Source organism: Abrus precatorius, unplaced genomic scaffold, assembly GCF_003935025.1.
Source record: "Abrus precatorius isolate BTA unplaced genomic scaffold, Abrus_2018 Scaffold7, whole genome shotgun sequence".
NCBI classification, from domain to species: Eukaryota; Viridiplantae; Streptophyta; class Magnoliopsida; order Fabales; family Fabaceae; genus Abrus; species Abrus precatorius.
Window position 1 is genome coordinate 24,950,301 of NW_020874417.1, and position 26,106 is coordinate 24,976,406.

General features: G+C 36.3%; 2 protein-coding genes across 2 annotated transcripts; one reads left to right on the plus strand and one right to left on the minus strand.

Annotated features, from left to right (window-relative positions):
* Positions 1–306: 306 nt before the first annotated feature.
* On the plus strand, positions 307–3,896 carry LOC113873668 (leucine-rich repeat receptor-like protein kinase PXL1). Its single transcript, XM_027511905.1, has 2 exons — positions 307–3,047; positions 3,239–3,896. The coding sequence occupies exons 1-2, from the start codon at positions 422–424 to the stop codon at positions 3,649–3,651; spliced, it is 3,039 nt and encodes a 1,012-aa protein (XP_027367706.1). The 5' UTR covers positions 307–421; the 3' UTR covers positions 3,652–3,896.
* A 307-nt stretch (positions 3,897–4,203) lies between these two features.
* On the minus strand, positions 4,204–25,863 carry LOC113871965 (probable inactive ATP-dependent zinc metalloprotease FTSHI 5, chloroplastic). The gene is made up of 19 exons (XM_027509067.1): positions 24,779–25,863; positions 23,705–24,176; positions 22,932–23,132; positions 22,548–22,841; positions 22,179–22,460; positions 21,520–21,609; positions 21,302–21,433; positions 19,044–19,217; positions 18,242–18,363; positions 17,954–18,155; positions 13,267–13,395; positions 12,183–12,365; positions 11,855–11,974; positions 7,185–7,370; positions 6,976–7,050; positions 5,762–5,821; positions 5,580–5,687; positions 4,962–5,042; positions 4,204–4,592 (listed from the first exon to the last, which is right to left on the minus strand). Exons 1-19 carry the CDS (start codon positions 25,669–25,671, stop codon positions 4,530–4,532), a joined length of 3,867 nt encoding a protein of 1,288 aa, XP_027364868.1. The 5' UTR covers positions 25,672–25,863; the 3' UTR covers positions 4,204–4,529.
* Between the last annotated feature and the right edge of the window lie 243 nt (positions 25,864–26,106).

The following is a 26,106-nucleotide window of genomic DNA, read 5'->3' on the forward strand; positions in this document are numbered from 1 at the left end:
TATTTTACCTTTTGCCCCCTCCGGAGTGCTATCTCTCCTTCAATACAACATAATATGCGAAGTTGCGGAATGCCAAAATAAAGAACATTACGGGCAGTTAAATTACTCACTTGGGTTGACTTATTTGAAGCAGTTTTGGAACACATTCTGTGCATGTTATGATGTCTAGGAGATTTCAAATGAGTCCAAAGATTGACAGTCATCAGTTGCACATGATTAGCTGGTTCAGATCCCAAGTACCCACGTATATCCAATTAACTAATTATCCTTTTCCTCATCAGTTGTCTGTCACTTATTAGCTTAACTATAAACTAATTTATCACTCAGAAGAACCTTCCCTTGCCTCCCCTTAGTTCCTTGTTCCCTGCCCTGAAAAATGCAACAAGATTAAGAGGAACCAACACAGAGAACAACCACCAAAATGCAAACCCACCTTCTGCTCTTCTATTGTTACGTTGGCCTCTCTCTTGTTTTTGCTGCAGATGATGAATTGTCAACTCTTCTCTCAATCAAATCCAATCTCATTGATCCAATGAACTATCTGAAGGACTGGCAACTACCAAGCAATGTGACACAGCAAGGTTCATACCATTGTAACTGGACTGGAGTTGGTTGCGACTCTAAAGGTTTGGTGGAAAGTCTTGACCTCTCGAACATGAACCTTAGTGGTCGTGTTTGGGACCATATTCAATTCCTTTCAAGCCTATCTTCTTTCAACATAAGCTGTAACAACTTTGCTTCATCACTGCCCAAATCACTGTCCAACCTCACCTCTCTGAAGAGCTTTGATGTGAGCCAGAACTACTTCACTGGCAGCTTTCCCACTGGTCTTGGAAGAGCTGCAGGACTGATATCAATTAACGCATCAAGCAATGATTTTTCGGGCTTTCTTCCTGAAGATATTGGAAATGCAACATTGCTTGAGAGTCTTGATTTTCGAGGGGGCTATTTTATAAGTTCAATCCCCAGGAGTTTTAAGAATTTGCAGAAACTCAAATTTCTAGGCCTTTCAGGCAATAACTTCACAGGGAGGATTCCAGGATATTTAGGGGAACTTACTTCTCTGGAGACATTGATTATGGGATACAATGAGTTTGAAGGTGAGATCCCTTCAGAGTTTGGCAACTTGACCAGTCTTCAATACCTTGACTTGGCTGTAGGCGGTCTCAGTGGAAAAATTCCACCTGAATTGGGTAAGGTGAAAAAACTCACCGTAATTTACTTGTATCATAACAAATTCGCAGGAAAAATACCACCTCAATTTGGCAACATTACTTCACTGGTATATTTGGACCTCTCTGACAATCAGATCTCAGGAGAGATTCCGCAAGAATTTACTAAATTGGAAAATCTTCAGCTCTTAAATTTGATGAGCAACAAACTAACTGGTCCTGTACCAGAGAAGCTTGGAGAATTGAAAAATTTACAGGTGCTTGAGTTATGGAAAAATTCTTTACAAGGTCCTTTGCCACTAAACCTTGGACAGAACTCTCCTTTGCAGTGGTTGGATGTGTCCTCTAACTCTTTATCAGGGGAGATCCCTCCAGGTTTGTGCACAAAAGGCAATCTCACTAAACTAATCCTCTTCAACAATTCCTTCACTGGTTCCATTCCAAGTGGACTTGCAAACTGTTCGTCTCTGGTGCGTGCTCGGATTCAGAACAATCTTATTTCTGGAACTATTCCAGTTGGATTTGGAAACCTCCTGGGCCTTCAACGGCTGGAGTTGGCAAAGAACAACTTCACTGGGCAAATTCCTACAGATATTACCTCATCCACATCACTGTCTTTCATTGATGTATCTTGGAACCACCTTGAGTCATCTCTACCGTCAGATATTCTTTCTATTCCAACCCTTCAAACCTTCATTGCCTCTCACAACAATTTTGGAGGAAACATCCCTGACGAGTTCCAGAATTGTCCATCTCTCTCAGTGCTGGATCTTTCAAACACCCATATATCTGGCACAATTCCAGAAAGTATTGCTTCTTGTCAAAAATTAGTGAACCTTAACCTTCGAAACAACGAATTGACGGGTGGAATCCCCAAATCAATCACAAACATGCCCACCTTATCTGTTCTTGATCTGTCCAACAATTCACTGACTGGCAGGATACCTGAAAACCTTGGCAGCTCCCCAGCTCTAGAAATGCTGAACCTGTCTTATAACAAACTTGAAGGCCCTGTACCCTCAAATGGGATGTTGGTGACCATAAATCCTAATGATCTTATTGGAAATGCAGGCCTTTGTGGAGGCATTCTCCCTCCATGTTCTGCCAGTTTGGCTGTGACACGCCAGCGAAGGAGCTCACATATCAGACACATCATCATTGGTTTTTTGACAGGCATTTCAGTGATTTTCTCTCTTGGTGCTGTATATTTTGGTGGTAGATGGGTATACAAGAGATGGTACTTGTATAATAATTTTATCCATGATTGGTTCAAACAAAGCAATGAAGATTGGCCCTGGAGGTTAGTAGCATTCCAGAGGATCAGTTTCACTAGTAGTGACATCCTAACTTGCATAAAGGAATCAAATGTCATAGGCATGGGGGGCACAGGTATTGTGTACAAAGCTGAAATACATAGACCTCACATAACCGTAGCCGTGAAGAAACTATGGAGGTCAAGGACAGACATAGAAAATGGCAATGATGTATTAAGAGAAGTGGAACTTCTGGGGAGACTTAGGCATAGGAATATTGTAAGACTGTTGGGGTATGTACACAATGAAAGGGATGTGATGATGGTTTACGAGTACATGCCTAACGGGAATCTTGGAACAGCCCTGCATGGAGAACAATCAGCAAGGTTGCTTGTTGACTGGGTCTCAAGGTACAATATAGCTCTTGGAGTTGCACAAGGCCTCAACTACCTCCACCATGATTGTCACCCACCAGTTATTCACAGGGATATCAAGTCTAACAACATACTCCTTGACGCAAATTTGGAGCCAAGAGTAGCAGATTTCGGGTTGGCAAGGATGATGATCCAAAAGAATGAGACTGTTTCAATGGTTGCTGGGTCATATGGATATATCGCACCAGGTTAGTGTTTATTTTCTAATTTGCTATCATATAGTAGCAATCATGTGCATATTAATAACAACCGAAAATAAATAATGTGCTCTAGTGTCCAGATTGTGGCCCACTTTTGTTTTCGTAACTTCCTAGCTCAAACAAGTGAAAGTGAGGCAATAAATAAAAATTAATATAATGTTCATGTCTTCTGATTTTAGAATATGGATACACTCTCAAGGTTGACGAAAAGATTGACATATATAGTTACGGAGTGGTACTTTTGGAGCTCGTAACTGGTAAAATGCCTTTAGATCCTGCATTTGAAGAATCTATCGACATTGTCGAATGGATAAGGAAGAAGAAAAACAACAAAGCTTTGTTAGAAGCACTGGATCCTACTATAGCTACTCAGTGCAAACATGTCCAAGAAGAAATGCTTCTTGTACTTCGTATTGCACTTCTATGTACCACAAAGCTTCCCAAGGAAAGACCATCCATGAGGGACATCATCACAATGCTTGGAGAGGCAAAACCAAGACGGAAAAGTGTTTGCCATAATGGGGAACAAGACAGTAGTAGCATGGAAAAGCCAACGATCTTTACCTCTTCCCCAGTAGTGAGTCTTCTGTAGCAGCGAGCTTAGTTTAACATTTTGAATCCCCACAGCTTCTGATTTCGTAGTTTGAATTGGGACCCAGCTTTTAGCCCATAGCAGAAACATGTATTTTTCGATAAGGTTTTGTTCCTATATTCTTTCTCAATTGAAGAAGGAAAGGGGATTTCAGAACCAATATTCATCCACCATAAAAGTAGCTAAATGCGCATAAAGATTGTATATTGAGTCATTGACTCCCAGTAATGTCATTTTACTTACTGACCATTTTCCATTATTAACACGACTTTTCAGAACCAATTGACTCCATTATAGCGTCAGTTTTTTAACTAGTTCAATCGTCGGCACAGTACATGCAGGAATGAATGCCTTCGATGCCTCCCATGTCAATGCGGCAGCGTAATATGAAAGCAGTTATCTAAATTATATAACAAAAATTAAGCTGCACTCATTTCGAATTTGTATAAAATTTTCCAAATTGAAAAATTGAAAATTATCTGACTCCGTTGTGTTTTTATTCCCAGACTGAATGTGTCCTTACTGATATTCCTAGTTAATCAAAGCAAAATGGAAAAAAATACAATCACAACCATTACATATAGTTCGGTGGATATGTTCGTATCTTCAAAGTACTAAGGAAATGTTAACAAAGCTGGTGTATACGATAAAAAGTCCAAGAACATTAAAATAAACAATTCATGTTACAATGCTAAGGAAAACAAATTGGGATCTGGCTGACATCAAGAAACGAAGGAAAACTGCTGTCTTCTCATCCCAACGAACACAGGCATCAGAATAGTATAGTACGTTGTATATCCTAAACTATGCGTGCTTATGCAAGTACAAATGAATAATATAATAAAAATGAATAATAGTATAGCACGTACTATCCTAATCTAGGATGCTAGTAGAGCACTTCCTGATGCATTTCCTCTTTCAAGGAAGCTTCCAGATGTTGGCTGGAAAACAGTTAAAGAAACACTAGTGAGATTTTGGTCTGTAGATAGATGTGCTGGGCAATTGGTATGTTAATACCACCCATCACAAACTAAATTTACGTAGATCAAAATATCACTGATAAAGAACAATCCATAGGTTAAAGCCAACTACAACCAATAAAATCAAGAGGCCGGGACAGTTAATATTGGCACTCTTTCATATAAAGCGGCAAGGTTGAGGAAAAAAAGTATGCACTCCTGTAGGATTACCAGAATAATTGGAAGATCCAGAGTTTTCAGAATAAAATTATTGAATATGAATTTCAAAATTTTATTCATTCTATAAAAAAATGAATTCTTTCGACTCATTTAGCGATAATAATCATATACCTCACTAGCTTGAACATCACCAAGAGAAAACGGCTCTTTCTCCCTGATTCCACCGTTATCTTTAGTAATTCTTTCTAAATCCTGCTAGAAGGGGATGGTTAATCGTGTTATAAACAATCAATAAATGACTTTCATCATGCCCAACATGAAACAACATATTGCAAAAGGGAACTGTGGGAGAAAACAATAGGGGCCATATATCCTTAATTAGACAAGCACCAAATGAGCTCCACTGCACAGTCACTTCAATATAATAGTGGAATTTTGATATGATATATTACTGCTACTCTTAGATTTTAAAGGGGATAAGAGATAGCAAACAACCATGTAAGCTTTCGGAAGGGTAGCTTTCCCTAAATTCATAAATCTAGATCTTCATAGGGGTCAAAAATGATCACAAATTGTGGATATTAAATAATTCAGCCAATATATTCTTTGTATTGGCATGATATGAATTTACAACAAAAAAATGAGCACCTTTGACAAAATTTGAAAAATACATATGTTGCTTTATATATTAAAAGACTTTGAAAGACGTGAACCCAGATGTTTGCCAAAAATCTCAATGAAAGGGGACAAAATACAAAATACAGCATCTCGGGTACTAATAATCATTACCTTTCCAGTCAAAATTTCAAACTCAAGTAATTCCTCCACAATCTTTTCCAGTACCAGGCGATTTTTCTGCAGCATTTGTCTTGCTTTGATATATGCCAAATCGAACATCTAGGAATGTCACAAAAGATTAAATTAGATGTTGTCATATATAAGAAGTTGTGCTTTTACTAACGTATGGCTACCTTTTCAACTTTAGCAGCCATCACATATTCATGGTCATCTCCCATGCTTAATGCCGTAACCTGTCAGCAAAAAGAACATAAGAAAAGTTTACAATATCCTAATATAAAATAAATAAAGCAAAGCCTATAAACATTTCTCCTTTCTTATGCATTAGCCATAGAAACCTTCCATTAGTTCATTTGATCATAACTCCATCAAACAAAAGTACTGTTTATCAGATTCAGAAAGCAATACTCTCTAATCATTAGAAAAAAAAAAACAGATTAAAGAATCACAGCCACTGCCAGTATTCTAAAAACTGGACCTACTTGCCAAATCAGAACAGCAACTGGTTCACAGATAATGGTTATATAATTGTATTTGAGGGGACCAGTTGACATTGAAGGCATATGAAAAACTTGTACCAGCCACTCACTCTGTCAATACAACCATTGAGTTGTAAGGACTATCATGTACATCTCACACTCCAAATTATGGAAAATATAAATGACAACAAAGTATTCTGATAATTTCATTTATTGGAAAATTATATTGCCCATTAGCTTTTAGACATCTCAATGACATGAAAAAAATATTGGATTAAGTAGATTTTGAGCAAGTAATGCATGAATCTCAAAAACCTTAAAATTTATGGAGCATGGACTAAATAAGTTCAATCACACTTATTACATTATATATCTCAAATTCCAGATCACCTAGCTCTTCTGGGAGATTGTACATCATTTACCATTTTATTTATTTCTCCTCATGTATAAGTTGGAGTGTACTTGCTCAATTAGCAATTCAGTAATCTTTTTTGGCTAAGAAAAGATAATCTTTTTAATTATATTTGTTATGAATAGTTAGAATAGACGTATTAGGATTAGGATTTATTTTAGTATTATAATAACGGACTTATCCCATTAGAGTTACATATGTATCCTTATAAATATAAAGGTCTCTACACATTGTAGAGTATCCAATTCTAGCACACTAATCTGTCTCTTTCTCTATGCTCTTTCTCTCTTAATCTCTACAATATTGAACATTATTAATGGCCTTCGAGAAAGGAAGACAATAGCAATGTGTTGCGTTAAAAGTAATCTTCAAGCACCACCATACCAAATTATTCAATCTAATTTTTCAATCCCACACAATAAGAAAAACGAAAAAGATAAAAGAAAAGTTATTAATTCAACAATAATAGTTGAAATGCATGTAAGAATGTCTATACCGCATTACTACGGTAATAAATTGCAGGACTGTCATCAGGTCCCCACCCATACTGAATGACCATTCGTGTAGCTATCTGTTGTAAATAAAACAATGATCAGAAAATTTTATACTCGCAACATTTTTTGGTTAATATTATCCTTTCCAAAGAAATTATAAGACAAAAAATAAGCAGATATATTAGCTGCACCAAGTGAAAATTAAACCAACCTCTTGCGCCTGTTGTATCTCAGATGAAGAAAGTAAATTTTCTTCCCCAAAAGGAAGTAACATTTGGGATGCAACATAAGAACCAAAACAAAACACAAGCTTCTTTTCAAGATATGATCTAGATTCTGAATTCCCATTGATGGAATCTTCATTTCTTGCTTTTGTGATTTTTGTACAACCAATTCCCTGTATAATTGTTAAGAATCTATCATTAATCAAGTAAATAAGACAATTCAGCCTTTTTTGGGTAATAAAACAGGTCACTTATAATTTCCTATATTGGCCTTGACTGAAAGAACTCTAACTACCACACTGACTAAGCAAATTTGGAGAATATGGGATCACAATAGGCTTCATATAGAGCCACTTCGTCAAAAATCAAGTTCATGCAGTCTTTATTATGTTGTTATACAGCAAAATCAAGATTTAATACTTGAGAAGGGACTGACTACATCTAGCAACAAATGGTAGGCCAGACAGGTGAAAGCAAACAAATGAGGCAGGAGCAAAAGATACTATTTTTTATAGCTAAAATAAACACAAATAAGCAATGCCAAAGAAGCATAAAGGAATGGAAGAAACATGTCTGCTGTTTGTTGGCTTGAAGGAGTAAACACACTTCCACTATCGATCTTCTCCTTGATAAAGTGGCAGTCTGTTTTCACATGTTTGATTCTGTCATGATAGACCGCATTTTTTGCAATACTAATAGCTGCCTTATTGTTGCACACCCAGCTCCTTAAGCATTAGATGAAGCCATATCCCTTGACAAATACCATGAGCCATGGCCCTAAACTCTGCTTTCGCACTGCTGCTTGCAACCATTGATTGGTTCTTGCTTCTCCAAGTTACTAGATTTCCCCACACAAAAGAGCAGTATCCTGTAGTTAACTTATGGTTTGTTATAGACCTGGCCCTACTAGCATCTTTAAAGATTTATACTTTCTGGCTAGTACTCTTCTTAAAATGTAGTCCTCTTCCACGGGACTTCTTGAGGTACTGTAGAATCCAGTTGACAGTTTTCATGTGGTTTTCTATGGGATTATTCATGAACCAACTCACCAAGCTAACTAGATAGCATATATCAGGTCGTGTAGGAGTATCTACTGGTTTGTGGATCCCTGTTTTCCTTAGCAGATCTATCACATATTTCCTATGGGATATAACAATACCACAGTTTGTGGGAGCCCAATGTTGTCAAAATCGTGCTTTGGAGCATTGTATTGCATGATTCAGCACTTTTTTCACTCTTCAGTGATTTGCGCATTGCATTGGCACTGTTTCCTCGAAGTGGCCTGGAGTGTCGTGTCAAAGCTCTAAATTATTGGAGCAGCACACTCCAAATGGCGGACCCGACTTTTAAAAAACCATAACTTAGGCTCTTTTTGAAAACCAACTATGCCTCTCCCAGGTTGTTTACACATTTCTACTCTTCTCCCTAACATCTCTAAAAGCTCGACTGTGTGTTTGTGGGTCGTGGTTTCGTGCCTTCGCCATTCTGCTTCTGTGTTCTTTGATTCTACCTCCCTGCTTTTCCTTTCGTTAGTATTGCATTCCTCTACAGCTTTGCATGTTGCCTTTTCCTTCTTTGTGTTGCTCTATTGCTTTGTCTCTTTCTTGTTGCTGTGTATTCTACTTTTAGCTTTACAAAGATGGCAACGAGTGGAAACAACAGTAATATAGACAGTGTTAATAAGGCTGGTTCAAGTGTTACTAGTGATAGTGTTTTTTGCTTCATGATGTGTTGCTTTTATTTTGGTAAAAAATTGTGTATAACTTTTGAGTTGTGTTTAAAGGGACCTTATAATTTTTTATTCATATAAATATGTATTTAATTTTATTTTAATTTTACAAGTTGTATTACGATCCATTGATCCTACGATCTACAAGCTCCTTCAGCTCCAACCTTGAAACTTGATTTTGACAGCCTTGTGCGAGCCACTTCCATCCCAAAAAAATACCTAAGATGAACAAGGTCCTTGACCTCAAATTCACTTGAAAGGAACCCTTTCAGCTTCAGAACCTCCTCTTCATCATCCCCTGAGATGACGATGTCATCTACATAAACAATGAATGATGCCATCTTTCCATCTCCTGCATGCTTTATGAACATAGTATGGTTAGTTTGACATTGAGTGAAGTCATGGTTCTTCACTACTCAGGATAAGTGATCAAACCATGCTCTCGGAGACTGCTTGAGACCATAGAAGGTCTTTCAAAGCTTACACACGTTGCTACAATTTTCTGGGGTCTTTAGCCTGAGAGGAATCTTCATGTAGACTTCTTCAAGATCTCCATTCAGAAAGGCATTTTTTATATCTAGCTGGTAAAAAGGCCCACCCAATCTTACTGTTTTTCAATCTTGCAATCGAGCTAGTACAAACAGTGATGAAGATCATAAAATCGCATAATTTTATGAGGCAACACACAATTATGACTACCAAGGTTGCAAGGGCTGAGCTTTCAATGTTTTGATTCTGGTTTGGGACACCCAACATGATTCTTTTCGTGCTCTCTTTTCTTCTCACCTCCGAGAATGCCTCACGAATAATTGGAAGGGGCTTTTTTCCCAAAATTCTTCCTTGTACTTCATCAAGGTTCTTATTTAAACGTAGCAGAAATTTGTAGATGTGGTTCTTCACTGGTTTCTTGGATAGTTTCTGGTCTTCTTGACACTTCGACTCGATGTCCTCAAAAACATCTAATAGCTGCCAGAACTGGGTGAGGTATGATAGTACTCTGTGACTGAAGAATTACTTTGGTGCAGATCATGGAGGAGGCTTTTGATTTCAAATATTGCCAATGTTTTGTCAACACTGGCATAGGTATCTTTGGCAGCACTCCAGATTTTGTGGGCTGCGCCATAGTTCATGAAGTTTTCCCCAGTTTCATTGGTCATCAAATTCAACAGTCATGACATTACAAGGCTATTCTTGAGTTCCCATTTCCGGTAACTAGGATCCTCCTTTTCTGGTTTCTTGGACTCACCAGTGATGTACTCTTCCTTGCCTTTCCTTGAAGGTAAATTCAGACAGATCTAGCCCACTCAGTGTAGTTCTGACCATTCAGCTTTTAGCCAGTAATTGGCAGGATAGTAGGTTTGGGATGTGGGTGAGTCCCTCTCTTGCCTTAGGTTTTGGGTCAGTGGTCCTCAGCCATGGATGATATCGAAGAAACCTACATCTGGATCAGATTGCACTAATATAATGTAGGAAAGGTATCATCCATTCCTTAATTCAATAGGTTACATAGGGCTATATATGTATAGGCTGAGTAACTGGACTTGTGCAAAAATAGGAAACTAATAAAAACAGAATCCTAGATTTCCTACCTGCCATATTCACATGATTCTATTTTAGGAATATTACAATTGACTTAATCCTGTCATAAATGAGACAGAATCTTAATAATAATAACAAATAATATCCTAATTTAGAGCCTGATTTTTGCTGATTGGACAGAAAAACCAACTCCAACAAAAAATACTTCACTTCCGTAAAATTCTGCTAAGAACTTCACTCTTTCAAAATCACTTTCACATATTTATTGTTGAATATTAACAAACAAAGCATTGACTAGTAGAAGAATGTTACCAACACATTCTTTAATATTGATAAGAACTTTAGGAGAACCATACCTGATAATGGTAAGCAGAGTCCAAGATCTTATAAATCCCACACTAGAATTTAATACTTCCAATACTCAAGTTCAATAGCTTACAATTGGATCCTAACATCCCACCACGCTGCACAGCCCTAGTGCCTATGTAGAATGATTATGCACTAGCCCCTTGACTAGTTTCAAGCAAAGTCAAGATCGCTGCTTGTTCACATCAGACATGGTGGAAGGTTTTGATACCAATTGAAAACTTTAGGAGTGTTAAAATGTCCAACATTAGCTAGGACTAGAATACTCCTTATAAGGGATAGGATAGTTCTTCTCCTATGAGCTAACTTTTGAGAGTGAGTTAGACTCAAATTTCTTAACATAGTATCAGAGTCTATCCAGTTTGAATGTTGGACTGCTCACAGATGTCCAGTCTTGCAAATTTCACAAACTAGATGTTCAGTCCTAGGCGTGAGGAGTAGTGTATTAAGATGTCCCACATTGCTAAGACTAGAGCCAGAATACTCCTTATAAGGGTAAGGATAGTCCTTATCCTATGAGCTAGCTTTTGAGAATGAGATAGGCCTAAGTTTCTTAGCAAGGACAATTACATTACAAAAGTTAGTCATTGAAGTAGATCTCAAGGCCTTATAAATCCCACACTAGGATTCTATATTTCAATGTGTGACTCAAATCTCATATCTTACAACTAGATCCTAACAAGGGTTTGGACAGTTTGGACCCACATCATTTAGTGAACCCCACATGAATTTTTCCGGACAATGAAAATTGCGTTGAAGAGTGTATTCACTATATTGTCAAACATTTTTGTAGGCTAGTTTCTCCAAGTTATATACATAGAATGTAGATCTCGTGGCTCTGCATCCAGCTGTCATTGCCCAATTTGTGCAATAGCAAATAATAGAAGCTAGATGGAGCACAGACTAGAAAGCCTCACTAGAACAGCAGTAGAGATGGCCAATGGAGCACAGACTAGAAAGTTTGATACCTAAAATGGATTGCTATAATATTGAAAAGGGTATCCAAGAGTGCATATGGCTAACCTGCCAAGATAGAGGTTCAAGCCAAAGATTATCAACAACATCAAAATTTGGTAAAAGAAGAGCAGTAAGACCACGGCCTGCAGCCCAGACAGCATGTGGAAACTTGGTCTGCCTCGTCCACTGAACAACAAAAAAAACATCGTTTACTTATTTTTTGTAGCAACATAAGTCAATTATTTTTCAACTTCTAAAACAGAAAACTCAGACTGCAACTACATTCAAATAAATGGAAGAAGAAACCAAGTGATTATACTATAAAAATATGTATGAAGCAAAGCTGCACATTGACCACATAATAAGCATTGTGGAGATGAGGATAATTTTTTACATCAAGTGGAGGGCTCAAAAGCTCTATCCCATTGCTTATCTGGCCATATGGCTCCATCAAATCAACAACATTCTGCAGATCGTCTTTTGTCAATGTTAGTCCAAGATGATTCACCAACGATTTGCTCAACTTCTTGAATATTCTGATCTCACGCATCCATGGAGGAATCATAGAACTGAAAGTCTAAGAAAAAACAATAAAAATTAATTCCATTTCCTTCAGGAAAAGCTTTATAAATGCACATAAAATATGGCTGTAAAACAAATTGATCGATTACAGTCTCCAGATAACAAAAGGTAGAAAGAATAGTTATTTAGGCTGCATTTTTATGAAAGGTGAAATAGAGAGGAAAGAAATAGTTATGAGAACTAGAGTAGAAATAAAGTAGAAAATATTTAATGTTTGGATGAGTTGAAATAAGAAAGAAAGAAATGATAAAAAATTTCTTCTGCTAGTTTAGATAAGTAAATAGAAATAACTGAATTATATTAAAATAATTATAAAAAATTTAAAATTAACCCCAAAATTTTAATTTTTTTATTATAATGTTTTCTTAATAAAAAACTATTTTAATTTTTTATATTATATTAATATTTTTTTAAAAATTAAAAAAAAAAAAAAATCCTCCAAGCCTATATACCTCCTCTCTCTCCCCTCTCACTTCTCCCCATTTTGGGTGGGCCCCACATATTTTTAATTCCCTTCCCCCCTAATTCTTACACATCCAAACACATCATCTTCTCCACTTCTCCTTATTTCTCTCTCTCCCCCGACTCTTTCCTCCCATCCAAATGGATCATTAGTAGTGTATTCATTTTCAATTTGCTTCATTATAGTTCCTGATAGAAACGAATAAATGAAAATTTGCAAAAAAAAAAAAAAAAAAAACGGAAAGAAGAATAACATATTCATTATCTTATTGCCATAAACAAACTTAAGAACTGTTGACTATTAACTGTAGAAGGCATTTCCGGAGAACTACCAACTATATGTAACCCATTCTGATGGACCCAACAGAAAAAAGTTAACATTTTCCTGTTTAAGTTATTGTCAAAATAAAGTACCATAATCAGCAAATTCTTACTGCAAAGAAACCACAGTAGCTCATCAATTCATCTGTGTCAAGAACTTTGCTCCGGAAGGCACTTCCTTCCAAAGCCACTGGAACAAGTTTTAATTCAATAGGTCGTAAAAGAGCCGTCTTCTCAGCAACCTGAAAATAAAAGATATTTGAGTTCAAACTCCAAGTGTAGCAACAAACCTTATTTATAACCAAGTACATCAGGATTATACATTGTTGGACTAATTCTTTGTTGATTGAGTTATGTTGTCAAAATGTTAGTCATCAGTTATGAACTCAGTGAAGTTCCTTAGTTCCCCCATTCTTGGTATCCTCCATTCTCATTGTCAATGTTCATTCACTTTCAATCATTTAGTTGCACTCATAGGCTCAGCTAAAGTATACTCATTCAATAGGCTTACCCAATGTGCACCTACCCATCTCTCTTTGTGATTGAATTTTAGTTGCTTTAACAGTAATGCTTGTCCTCTACTTTTTTTTGTTCCTCCACTATCTTAATAAAGTCTTGCGTTGTAGAAAGAAGGGGGGAAAGATTTTTGAAGCAGCATTAAACACCAAGAAAAAACTAGGCATCAACAGCCATATAGGGAGCAAGAGCTCATTTTTATTGATAAAAGAAAACAAAAATTTAAACTAGATGTAAATAACCTACAAACATTAGATCATCTGGTGTGAATAACCTAGATGTAGACAACCTAAGAAAATTTAAACTAGATGTAAATAACCTAAGAAAATTTAAACTAGGTGTAAATAACCTAAGAACATTGGATCATCTGGTGTGTTTGCTAAGTTTCTAAGTCACTGTCTGAATAGGGAAATTAGTATCTTTTTAATTATGGTAACTATTTATCGGTATACTCTATATTAATGATTCATATTATAAATATATATTCTGCTGTGTAGTAAAAACACACAGATTCATCCTATGTTTCTTGTTCTTCTTTCTCAACTTGGTATTTAGAGCCTAACAAAGGATAACCCTAATCCGTGATTACCCAATGGGCCCACTGCTTGCTGGTGCAATTTTTTTCCCAAAAACAGTTCTCTATATTCAGTTTTCAGCTGTTTGAACACTGAACTGCTGCTTGTACAGTTTCGACAACTTTTTTGGCAACCACCCTCAAATCTGATGAGCCTACCTGACTCGCTTGCAGTGCCACTCACCTCTCCTCCAAGCTTGCCTCCTAAAACTAAACTTCTCATTGCTCTTTGTAAAGGTATATGCTCTACCTGTAATCTCTCCTATTAGTTTCTTTGACTTACCATTATTTGTTTTCTTCCAATTATACTTGTTTGTCTTCCTTGTCTTTTGTTTTTATTCTTCAGTCTATAGGTGATGTTTCCTCTCATCCCAATAGGAAACAAGCAATAATTGATGAAATGTATGCTCCTCAGAATAGTGGTACTTGGGAACTTGTTCCTCTTCTTCCTGGGAAGTTTCTTGTTGGTTGCAAGTTGATCTATATGATCAAGGTTGGTCTTGATGGTAAGATTAATCGCCTTAAGGCTCGTTTAGTGACTTAAGGTTATACACAAATATTTGGCTTGGAACACAATGAAACTTTCTCCCCTATAACTAAAATGACATATGTTTGGCTACTCATACCTATGGTTGTTATTCGTCATTGGACTCTTTTCAAGCCTGATATTAAGAATACTTTCCTTTATGGTAATCTTGCAGAAGAAGTCTATATGTAGCAACCGCCTAGGTTTGTTGTCAATTCCAAAAATCCCACTATAGTCTCAAACAATCTCTAATGGTATGATTTGACAAATTCAAAATGGCGGTTCAACAGTTTGGCATGACTTGAAGTGAAGTAGATCACTCTGTTTTTTTTATCGTTACTCAACCTCATTTTATTTACTTAATTCTGTATGTAAATGACATTGTCATAACAAGAAGTGATCACGATGGCATTGAATAAGTAAAACAATACCTTTGTCAATGCTTTCAAACAAAAGATCTTGATAGACTTTGATACTTTTTGGGGATTGAGGTAACATAATCCAAGAATGGTGTTGTGATTTCCCAAAGGAAGTATGTAATGGATATCCTAGAGGAAACAAGATTGATGAGGCCAAACTTGTTAGTACTCCAATGGATCCTAACACCAAACTTTTGCCAAGTCAGGGGGAGCCACTTTCAAATCCAAAAAGGTATAGGAGATTTGTTGGAAAAATAAACTATTTGACAGTTACTCACCTGGACATCTCTTTCGTAATCAATGTAGTGAGTTAGTTCCTTAACTCTCCTTGTGATGGACATTGGGATGCAGTAATGCACATTCTGAAATTTATTAAAGAAGCTCCAAGAAAAAGTCTCTTACATGAAGACAAATGACATACTCAGGGTGTCAGGTATTCAGATGCAGATTGGGTAGGATAATTTTGTGATAGGAGGTCTACATCTGACTATTACATTCTTATTGGTGAAAATCTAGTTTCTTAGAAAGTGTAGTTGTATGGTCTTGTATAGAAGCAGAATATCGAGTCATAGCTTTAGTCACTTGTATACTTATCTGGCTTAAACAACTCAAAAAAAATGAGATTTGGGGAAGTTAAACAGATGACTTATTTACGATAATTAGGAAACTTTAAATATTGCATAAAATCCAATTTTCCATGAGAACTAAACATATTGAGATAGACTATCACTTGATTAGAGAAGATTTTATTTGGAGATATCACTACTAGCTTTGTAAATTCTCATGATCAACTAGCAAATCTTTATACCAAGTCATTAAGAGGTCGTCAAATTAATTATATATGCGACAAACTTAGTGCATATAATTTATATGCCCCAGCTTGAGGGAGAGTATCAACAAGGGCATTAAGTTTCTATTTAATGCACTTAGATATTTTTTATAAATAGGTTTATCATACGGTTATTTTGTTTCCTATTTTGTTTAGCCTATTTTAGGTAGTTAATTACTACCATATATTCTTTCATTATTTTAGGATATAGATTTCCTAATAGAATTCAACTTGGTATTAGAGCACGATCTTTGTGCCTCTATTTTTCATGGCTAAAAGTTCCTCAACCACCAGCGATAATCAGAGAAAGGAGAATATTGTTCCCAAGGCATCACAACGTGTCTCTCTTTTCAAATCACATCCTTTCGACTCAATGGGTCAAATTATCTTCGGTGGTCCCCATCTATTTAGATGTACATCCATGGCAAAGGCAAGATTGGATACCTCATTGGTGACAAATCTGAGCCAAACACCACTGACCCACAGTATGATGTGTGGGACGCTGAAAACTCTATGGTTATGACATGATTGGTGAACTCCAATGGTGGAAGACATTAGTAGCAATTATATGTGCTACTCCACAGCCAAAGACTTGTGGGACAGTGTCACAGAAATGTATTCTAACCTTGAAAATAAATCTCAGATTTATGAACTCACCTTGCAAGCCAGAGAAATCCAGCAGGGAGGTGACAATGTAATGAGCTACTTCCATTCCTTGAAGCGGATTTGGTAGGACCTTGATCTCTTCAACACTTATATGTGGAAGTCAACTGGTGATGCCAAATACCATCAGCAAACAGTGGAGGAAGGAAGAATATTTCAGTTTCTTTGCTGTAAGCATGGTAAGCCCATTCATGCATGCATTGGGACCTAAACACTTGGAGGCAGTCTTTAGGATCCTAAGATACTTGAAGGGATCACCTGGGAAGGGACTAATTTATAAAAACCATGGACATCTTCAGATAGAAGCCTATACTGATGCAGACTGAGCTGGAAGTGTAACAGACCGAAGATCAACATGAGGTTATTGCACATTTGTGGGAGAAAATCTGGTTAGTTGGAGGAGCAAAAGAGTTTGTGGCACGAAGTAAGGCAGAAGCTGAATTCAGAGCAGTGGCTCATGGAATTTGTGAGGGATTGTGGGTGGAAAAGCTTCTACAAGAATTGAAAGCTTACAGTTCCTCACCAATAAAGCCGTATTGCGACAACAAATCTGCAGTATCTATTGCACACAACCCAATTCTACGTGACATAACCAAGCATGTGAAGTTTGACAAACACTTCATTAGGGAGAAAATAGAAAAGGGTCAGATCTGTATAAGCTACGTTCCCACTGCAGAACAGTCAGCAGACATCCTAACCAAAGGATTGCCCAAAAAAAACTTTGACAACATAATCCGCAAGTTGTCTATGGAGGATATCTTCAAGCCAGCTTGAGAGGGAGTGTCAACAGGGGCACTAAAGAGCATTAAGTTTCTATTTAATGCATTTCTGTAAATAGGTTTATCATACAGTTATTCTGTTTCCTGTTTTATTTAGCCTATTTTAGGTAGTTAATTACTGCCACATATTCTTTCATTATTTTAGGATATAGATTTCCATTTTTTAGTTGAAACATTTATTGTATTTCACTATTTTAAAGAGGAATTCCTGTATAATTTTGTATTGAATCAATAGTATCTTTGTAATTATGGTAACTATGTAATTGTATATTTTGTATTAATGATCCCTATTATAAATATATGTTCTGGTGTGTAGTCAAAACACAAATTCATCCATGTTTCTCGTTCTTCTTTCTCAATAAACATGTTTTTTGTTCTTCATTGTATCTTGCCTTTCTCTTATGTGGAATGTATTATAATCCCCCTAGTTGAACTTTCACTGTTTTACTGGAAAAAAAAAATGCTCTATTTTAAAAAGAGAATGTAGGATAAACCTTTTTCCAGTCTATATAATCAATAAGTTGATCATCCATTGTTTCCTTTGCTGCCATGTACAATATTTTCTCTCTCTCTGCTTGTGTTGGCCTTTGAAGATGAAATATTCTATCCATGCGACCTGGCCTCTGCAAGGCCTCGTCAATTTGCTTAAGATTTCTTGTAGTAGCCATCAACACAACCCCATCTTGTTTCTCAAACCTGCATGGTATAACAACTACTGTTCAGCTATTACTTACATATGACCATATATTCAATCAGGTCAAAAGAAGCAAAAACCAAATTACCCATCAAGTTCTACAAGCAGTTGATTGATGAAAGCTTCATGATCTTGATTTTTGGTATGGATAAAAGTGCCACGTACACCAGCAAACAGGTCAAAATCCTCAACAAATATTATCACAGGAGACTACAAATAGCAAAAAAACAAATTAAAAAAAGAGGAGACAGACTCAGACTCAAAAAAAATTAAAAAACTTATTCAACCAGACAACTAGATAGCAAGCATAAATAGAAACCAAAAAACAACAGGACATCAAATCATGGAGGAGTTCAATGTACAATCGGTTTGACCATTGGTCCAACCATTAAAAAAAAGGAAAATAGATAAGTAGCAAAACATTACATCTAACAATGTTAACTTTTTTAATATATAAATTCATATTTTATTATTATTTCTGGTTCAACCTGACTTTGACCAGGTCTGAACTCACTTCAGGCTTTGGGAGGTAAACAAACCAGAAGTGGGTCTAGTTGATGATTGGACCAGCCATTCCAGTTTGGTCCAGTTCCCAGAGTGACAATATTAAACATACACATATAAACATGATTTGACTTATATAACTATCAGAACAAACGTATAACAATATAAAATGACTGACTTCATCATATCAATGCATAGTGACAAAAGCATATCAAACTTTACCATATGAAGTTCATATTAATAGATATTTATACCATTTTTCTTTCTTGCGGACTGTACATTTACTTCTGACTCTCAACTTATTTGACTTGGATAATTATGCAGACATAAAAGCTGATAAGAAAGAAGGCAGAAAATAAATATTTAGGTAATTTAAGAAGGATAACCAGATCTCTAGCTGTCTGAAACAATTCACGAACATTGGATGCACTTTGTCCAACCCACAGCCCAGCCTCCAATTCTTGGGCCTTGATTTCAACAACAGGCACCTTAGCCTCAGCAGCTATAGCCAATGCTAGAGATGTCTTGCCCGTACCCCTCTCACCTACAATAAGGACGCCCTGCAATATAGGAAACAACAACTCCCAGGAGTTGATATGGGTATTTTCAAACCAAAGTGCATGCAATAGTAGTTGGTATATGATGATTGCGTCAGCAAAATTTAGTAAAGACATTCAACAAAAAATTTATGTTGTTATGAGATTATTAGAATTGAGAACAAACTATGCCTAATTCCACCCAAAAGCTCTATAAACAAGGGAGGATTGCCAAAGACCGGAGATCAGAAGTGAAATTTGCTAGATTAAACATCTAACATGCCCCGACAACAAGAATGGGATGGGCTATGATAGCATATCAAAGTAGAATTGAGAATGAAATGACCTAACTAAACCCTAGAAGCTGGCTGTTGGCGGGGGCTGGGGTGTACCTGTAAATACCGAATCACTCAGGGTATCGTTATTTCTATCTTTGGATCTTAATAGAGACAAAATGGGCCAGCAGAACTGCAGAAAGCTATTTAACTACAATGCCATAATAGATTGTACATTATTGTTATGTGTTTTGTTACCACCATGAATAAGTAGAGCATATGACAAGGTTCCAGCACAAAGCAACTTGTATACATAAAACATGGGCATCTAAGGCTTTGTTTAGAAGTTTGGAAGGAGCGGGAAGGGAAGGGTTTGAAAGGGGAAGGAGGTTAAACCCTTCCCTTATTTGGATGTTTAATATTGAGAAAGGAAGGTGATGGAGGGTTTAATTATATAAATGATATTATTATATTTTATATCTTTTATTTATATTTTTTATTTTTACAAAAAATAAAAAGTAAATATTTTTCTTTCTCAAAAAATTAATAATTTTAAAATTAATATTTTTATTTTCTATAAATTTTTAAAAAAATTCTCACTTGAAAAATTAATATTTTAAAAAAAAAGTTATAATCATAATCGTGAAAGAGTATGAGAAAGTAAGAGAGAGAAAACTCCTAAAAAACACCCAGATTGGGGGGACTCAAAAAACTAGCATTAGAAGGGTTTTGGAGGGTTTAGAAAAACCCCCAAAACCTTCCCCTCTTAATTAAGCAACTCGCAAATGACGGTTAACCACTCGTAACCCATCCCTTCCCCTTCCCTCCCCTCCTAAACTCAAATCCCAAACATGGCCTAAGGACCCCAAAATGGATAAATCTTTCTTTTTATTGATCTGTGAACCAAATACACTACAGATCAAAGATTAATGAAAAGTCAGTCTCAGAAATTTGGAGGGGAGGGAAAATAAGGGCACTTAAACCTCTCCCCTCCAATTTTTCCTCCCCACCAATATTGGGGGGATTTAGAGGGGAGGGAAAATAGTCATACTTTTTGGACTGTCTATTGCCTAGAGATTTTATTTTACTTCCCATCCCCTTCATTAATATATACAAATTACAATAGTATAATTATATATTACCCATATTTTCACTTCCCTCCCCGAGCAAACCAGACAAGGGGAACCTCCCCTTCTCTAGAACCAAATCAAACAAAGGGGCCTTCTCTTTCCTACCCTTCCCTTTCCTCCTTTGAACCAAACACGCTGTAATGGGTATTATTCAAGCAGGTTAACATATATTATATAAACGGCACAGCTGACAATGAAGAGTTTAATGGAATTAAAGGAAAGCAGGGAACTTGTGAATGAACAGTATATCAATCTGTGTTGGTTTGTTCTTTCTGTTGATCTATTATGAGTAAATTCATGAAATTCATTGAAAACAAAAGAAATTAACACTGAATGAAGCATACAGAAAAGCATGGAAAATTGATTGGATTTTTTTTCCACATTTTTCTAATCAGAGATGGGAGTTGTTGCCTTGTTGGGTGAAAGAAAATTAATAAGAATTATTGACTTAAAATCCCATAGCTTTTCTCACTCTTAATTGAACCAAATAACTTGGGGTCACCTGAGCATGTTTGAGTAATTTCAAGGTTTCATCTATTGAAAACAAAATGTCTGTATTAAATAACAAGGGAGCAGGAAGAATATAAAATTTAATAAGGAAAATGCTTACATCACAATTTTGCAAGAATATATTCGAATTAGAAGAAAGGAAAAAAGAAAACACTGCCTTGTCAAGTTAAAATATCTTCATGCAATATCATACCCGAGGTGCTCGCGCACCCATTTCTTGGAAAGCCTTTGGATTTCGCAAAAATGCCACAACTTCATTGATTTCCTCTTTCATAGACTCAATGCTAGCAAAGTTCTTCAATGGTATTGGTGGTTTCTTCACCCTCTGCAGAACAGCTATATGTCTCAAAGTTTTTTCCAAAAAGAGAATATTGTCCAGTATTAAAACAGAAAATAATCAATTCTTTTAACCTTCATCTTTTCAAAAGCTGTCTTTATGGGATCAACGCCAGCCTTCCTCCTCTGCTTGATTTTTTTCAATTTACTATTAATGTAATACTTCTGCAAGATAGCAAAAACAGAGTAATAATACTTAGTTAAAAGTTGCACCATGGAATACGCGACGCAGATCAAAATTCCATCTAACAGAAGCTGCTGAATGAATGCAACAATTACAAACTACACTGACTTAGCCCAACAATTTTATATATGTGTGTTTGTGGTGTGTTTGGTAAAAATGGAAAATATAGGATAATAGTACTGCAACAAAAGAATTATAATTACCATATTTAACAATAAAATGACCACATGTTTTTCATATTAAAGAACTTGCTAGAAATAATAATATCAAATGAGCACAAACTTTGTAATGAAAATTATAAGGCTTTGTTTGAAATCTGAACCCAATTAAATTCAAATGAGCACAAACTTTTTACCAGTCCAGTAAGCAAATTTGAAATAGCCCACAATAAGACCATGGCTTCTACAGTTTTAATATTTTCCTTTTCAATGGCAAGCAATCAGTTTAACTAACTAGAGTATTACACAATGCAATACCATAATAAAACCATCATAAAATTAGGCAGAAATTTAAAAAATAACATAGACCAGATGCAAGAACAAACTTATACCACTCGCTGCAACTTCCTTCTATTTGGATCTCTTCGCAAGGGTCCAAAACCAAGAAGAGTTGGAATTCTTCTCCTCATAAATTTGAACACATGAAACAGAACAAACCCATATATAGCAGCTCTGACTAAAAACCAAAGAAACCATTGAGTTTGTTCATCTGGTTCGTGGTTTTGTCTGGATTTAAAATTTGATTCTGCCTCTGATTGCCATTTCAAATACCATGTGGAGTCAACTGTCTGAAATATTTCCTCTGGCCAAGCCATCCCCAATTGTAACCTCACCTGTATCATAATGACAACAAAGGATTTAAAAATTTATTGTTTAAAACCACCTGAATTAGCAAAGGCACGTTCTGAGTTTGACGATACCGGGTAAGGAACTAAAAACTCCACAATAGGAAACACTGTCAACATCATTATGTCATCAGTTGTATCCTTAATATTCTTCAATATCCATTTTCTCGCATTCACAACAACTCCAGAATTCCACAAGCCACTCAAAAACCCATTAGACACACTTAATATCAAGAGGAACTGTTGGCGGATATCCAAATCTGAGAAAGGAATCCACATTAGATGAACAGCTGTTGGAATATCACAGGCAAGCATTTTCATATACAGCCCATCAAAACCCCCAAAACCTTCAAAAAGCATTTCAATTTCCTGAAGAAAGAAAGCATATTGAATAATCACCACAAAAAAAAATATATATATTTCTCAATAATAAATAGAAAATATACAGTTTTACGTAACCTTTATGTCTACATAAAATTCTTCGTTCTCCCCCTTTAATGCAATATACATGGCACCCCAATCATGCCTAATGCGGACATGCTCTATCAGCCTTTTTGAGACAGCATAAGGAACAGCCACTGGATCCATCTCCCATCTATTTTTCTCTTCATTGTACCAAGTCCTTGACACTACCTTGTCTCGGTCCAAAAGAATCCTTTCCTGCAGTGCAATAGACAAGTAGTAAGTAGTAAAAGAACACAGCAATGACTAATAACAGAAAATAACAACCAAGCCTTTTCCCACTTAATGCCTGCTGACAGAAAACAACAAGGAATGAATTGCATCTCAATTTGACCAGTTCAATCCCCATGATAATAATTTAGCAGTATTTATGACACATTTGTGTTTCTACAATTCCGAAGAGAATCATTCACAGACGATACAAACTCAATAAACCCTTAACCACCTCTTCTTCTGGTGAGTAAATAATACTGAGTACTATTTTGTGCATGTGAAGATCACTAAAAATGTGCTACCATAATCACTTGTACAATATTCAGTTGTGCTCCCTTAGTCATGATTTGATGCCAATATTACTCAAAATGTCATTGAAGAAACTAGACATCAAATATTAAAATAGCTAACTCAATGTGTTAAGTCTGAACCCATGATATGGTCCTTTGCTGTCTAAAATATCAAATAGAAAAACTAAATTTTATAAACATGTATACTAAACATATACAATACAGTTGATGCATCACTAAAAATACAATGGAAAAATGAAATGGAACCTGTCTTTCAGCTACATATTGTCTGCCAAACTCAGCATCTTTTACTAACTTCCGTTTTAAATTTGCCTTAGCTTCTTCACGCCATTTCTTCCAACCATGGTACAAATGGAGACCAACAGCTTTAGGAACTAGAACCTCCTTATTTCCAAACATCCACTTTAACTCAACTTCCGGAAAACCCTTAATGACCTCTCCTTCTGGTGAGTAAACAATACAGTGCTTTTCCTTGCCAAACTTTTTCATTTTTTTTCTTATCTGAGCCTCCAAATTCATTTGCATCTCCCTGGAGTCTTTAAGACTTCTTTGTAAACGTTGAGCAAAATTTATAGAGTCTTGATGAAAGAATGAGCCAAGATCCTCAACATCCAAAATGCTAGGAAGAAGTATTTGCTCGGCATGTTTTCTTTGTACAGTTTCCAAATCTTTCTGAATAACAATTTTTGAGAGCCTGGTAACTGAGCCAGTAGGCAAACTGCAACCACATGACAAAATGTTTGCATAGTGACATACTATTTCCAAGGTATTAAACCAAAACTAACTTGCATAACAGATCATGTAACCAATTAAGTTGTTGCATCCAAAATTGACAACAAATTTCAACACAGTCAAATAGATTAAGATGGAAACAGAGTTATATGGCTTTATTTGTAAGATTTTCCAGCTCAAACATAATTTCAACTTTCAAGATATAAAATCCCACACATGTCAAAATTTAAAGGCAACTTCCCACTTCTATTAAGTCCCTTGGCCAGGTAAAATCAAAGACAAAAAGCAATAATAATAATAATAATAATAATAATAATAATAATAATAATAATAATAGGAGGCATCAAACAACCTAAAATCTTCTAAGGGTAGATAAGTTACAGCCTAAAAATTCTAATGCCCATCCTTAACAGTTGCACTTGACTCAAGTGGCACAAAAACTTTGTCCACATGCAATCCTACCCTGATCTCCACATTCATCTTATCACACCAAGAGAATCATATGATAAAATTGCAATGAGCATTAAAAAATAGACAAACAAAACACAATATAAGAATGCATTGATTCAAGTTATCAAGGCATGTTACCTTTCAACGCCCTTGCGTCTCATTTCTTGTTTAAACCTCTCCACCATCTGCTCACACTCCCTCTCAATGAAACAGATTTCCCTTACCCCATAACTCAATGCCAGCGTCTCCTCCCTCGAAATCAGGTCCTCAATCTCACCAACTCTCTCCCACACCGCATTGTATTCATCCTCCAGCACCCCCACCCTCTGCTCCAACTCCTTCATCCTTGCCATCTCTTTCTCATTCACTACATTCATCTTCAATTTATCATACTCCCCTTTCGCCTTCAATATCTCGCTAATAATCTCCCCTGACCGTCCCCACAATGGGTTCCTTTGTCTCCTCAACTTCTTCAACCTCGGGTAAAACCTCCCCATAATCTCTTTTTGCAACTCTTCCTTCTTCGATTTCACGGCCTTCAACGCCTCCTCCACCATGCTCATGTCCCCATTCCCTTGCCTAACCTCATCCACGCTCCTCAACAGACTCGAAACTGTCTCCAACAACCTATCAGTGCAATCCGAATACTCATAACTCTTCACTCTCTCTTTCTCACTTCCTCGTTTCCCCAAAAACCCCCATGGAGCTGCAATTGCAAATGCAGGACGAGCTCGGAGTGCTCCCAAAGCGGAAAAACCAACCGCGAAACAAAACAGCGCGCGAACGAGTTGTTTCAACAAAACGTTGTCGTTTTCTTCTGTCTCCGGTTCTGAAGGGGAGGGCGCATAGTTAACGGCGAAACTTATTGGTGAAGTACCGGAAGCGAGAGAGAGAGGGTTTCTCGGTGTTTGGCGGGAGTTAGGGATGAATCTTCGATTTGGAAGAGGAAGAATCGAAGTGAAAGGTGGGTAGTGTGCAAATCGAAATGGTGGTTGTGATTGAAGCAGAGGAGGGGAGAGAATGGAGTGCATGATTGAGTTTAGAGTAGAGGAAGGAGGGAAGAAGAGCTAGACATTAAACTGAAGTGAGAGTGTCCTTCAATAACTGAAGAAGGGATTTCGTTATCCTGCAACACCAGAGCAACACCAGCAGCGAGGGGTTAGATCATCTACTTACGGGTTTTAGCGAAGAACGCCACACGCTCGAAAGAATTATTTTAGTTCAGTTCTTACATTAAAAAAGTTTATATTTAAGTTTCATATGTAAAAATATTTATAAATTATTTGTTACAATTTATTGACATTATTATTGATATGAAAATATTTTTATAATAAGAATTAAATCAGAAGTAATATTAAAAATACTAAAATGCAAACAAAAAACCCAAATGAAATATAATTTTATTTTATATAGGTTTAAAAATAAATTATTGACAAATGTGTTGACTAAATCTAATATTACAGTAA

Excerpts from the sequence above, each read along its gene's own strand:
- LOC113873668 (XM_027511905.1), top strand. The coding sequence starts at position 422 with ATGCAAACCCACCTTCTGCTCTTCTATTGTTACGTTGGCCTCTCTCTT. Across the intron at positions 3,048-3,238 it reads ATATGGATATATCGCACCAG|AATATGGATACACTCTCAAG; the intron begins GTTAGTGTTTAT and ends TTCTGATTTTAG.
- LOC113871965 (XM_027509067.1), bottom strand. The coding sequence starts at position 25,671 with ATGCACTCCATTCTCTCCCCTCCTCTGCTTCAATCACAACCACCATTT. Across the intron at positions 22,842-22,931 it reads AATTTTATGTAGACATAAAG|GAAATTGAAATGCTTTTTGA; the intron begins GTTACGTAAAAC and ends TTCTTTCTTCAG. Across the intron at positions 21,434-21,519 it reads CAGCTTTTGAAAAGATGAAG|AGGGTGAAGAAACCACCAAT; the intron begins GTTAAAAGAATT and ends GCTGTTCTGCAG.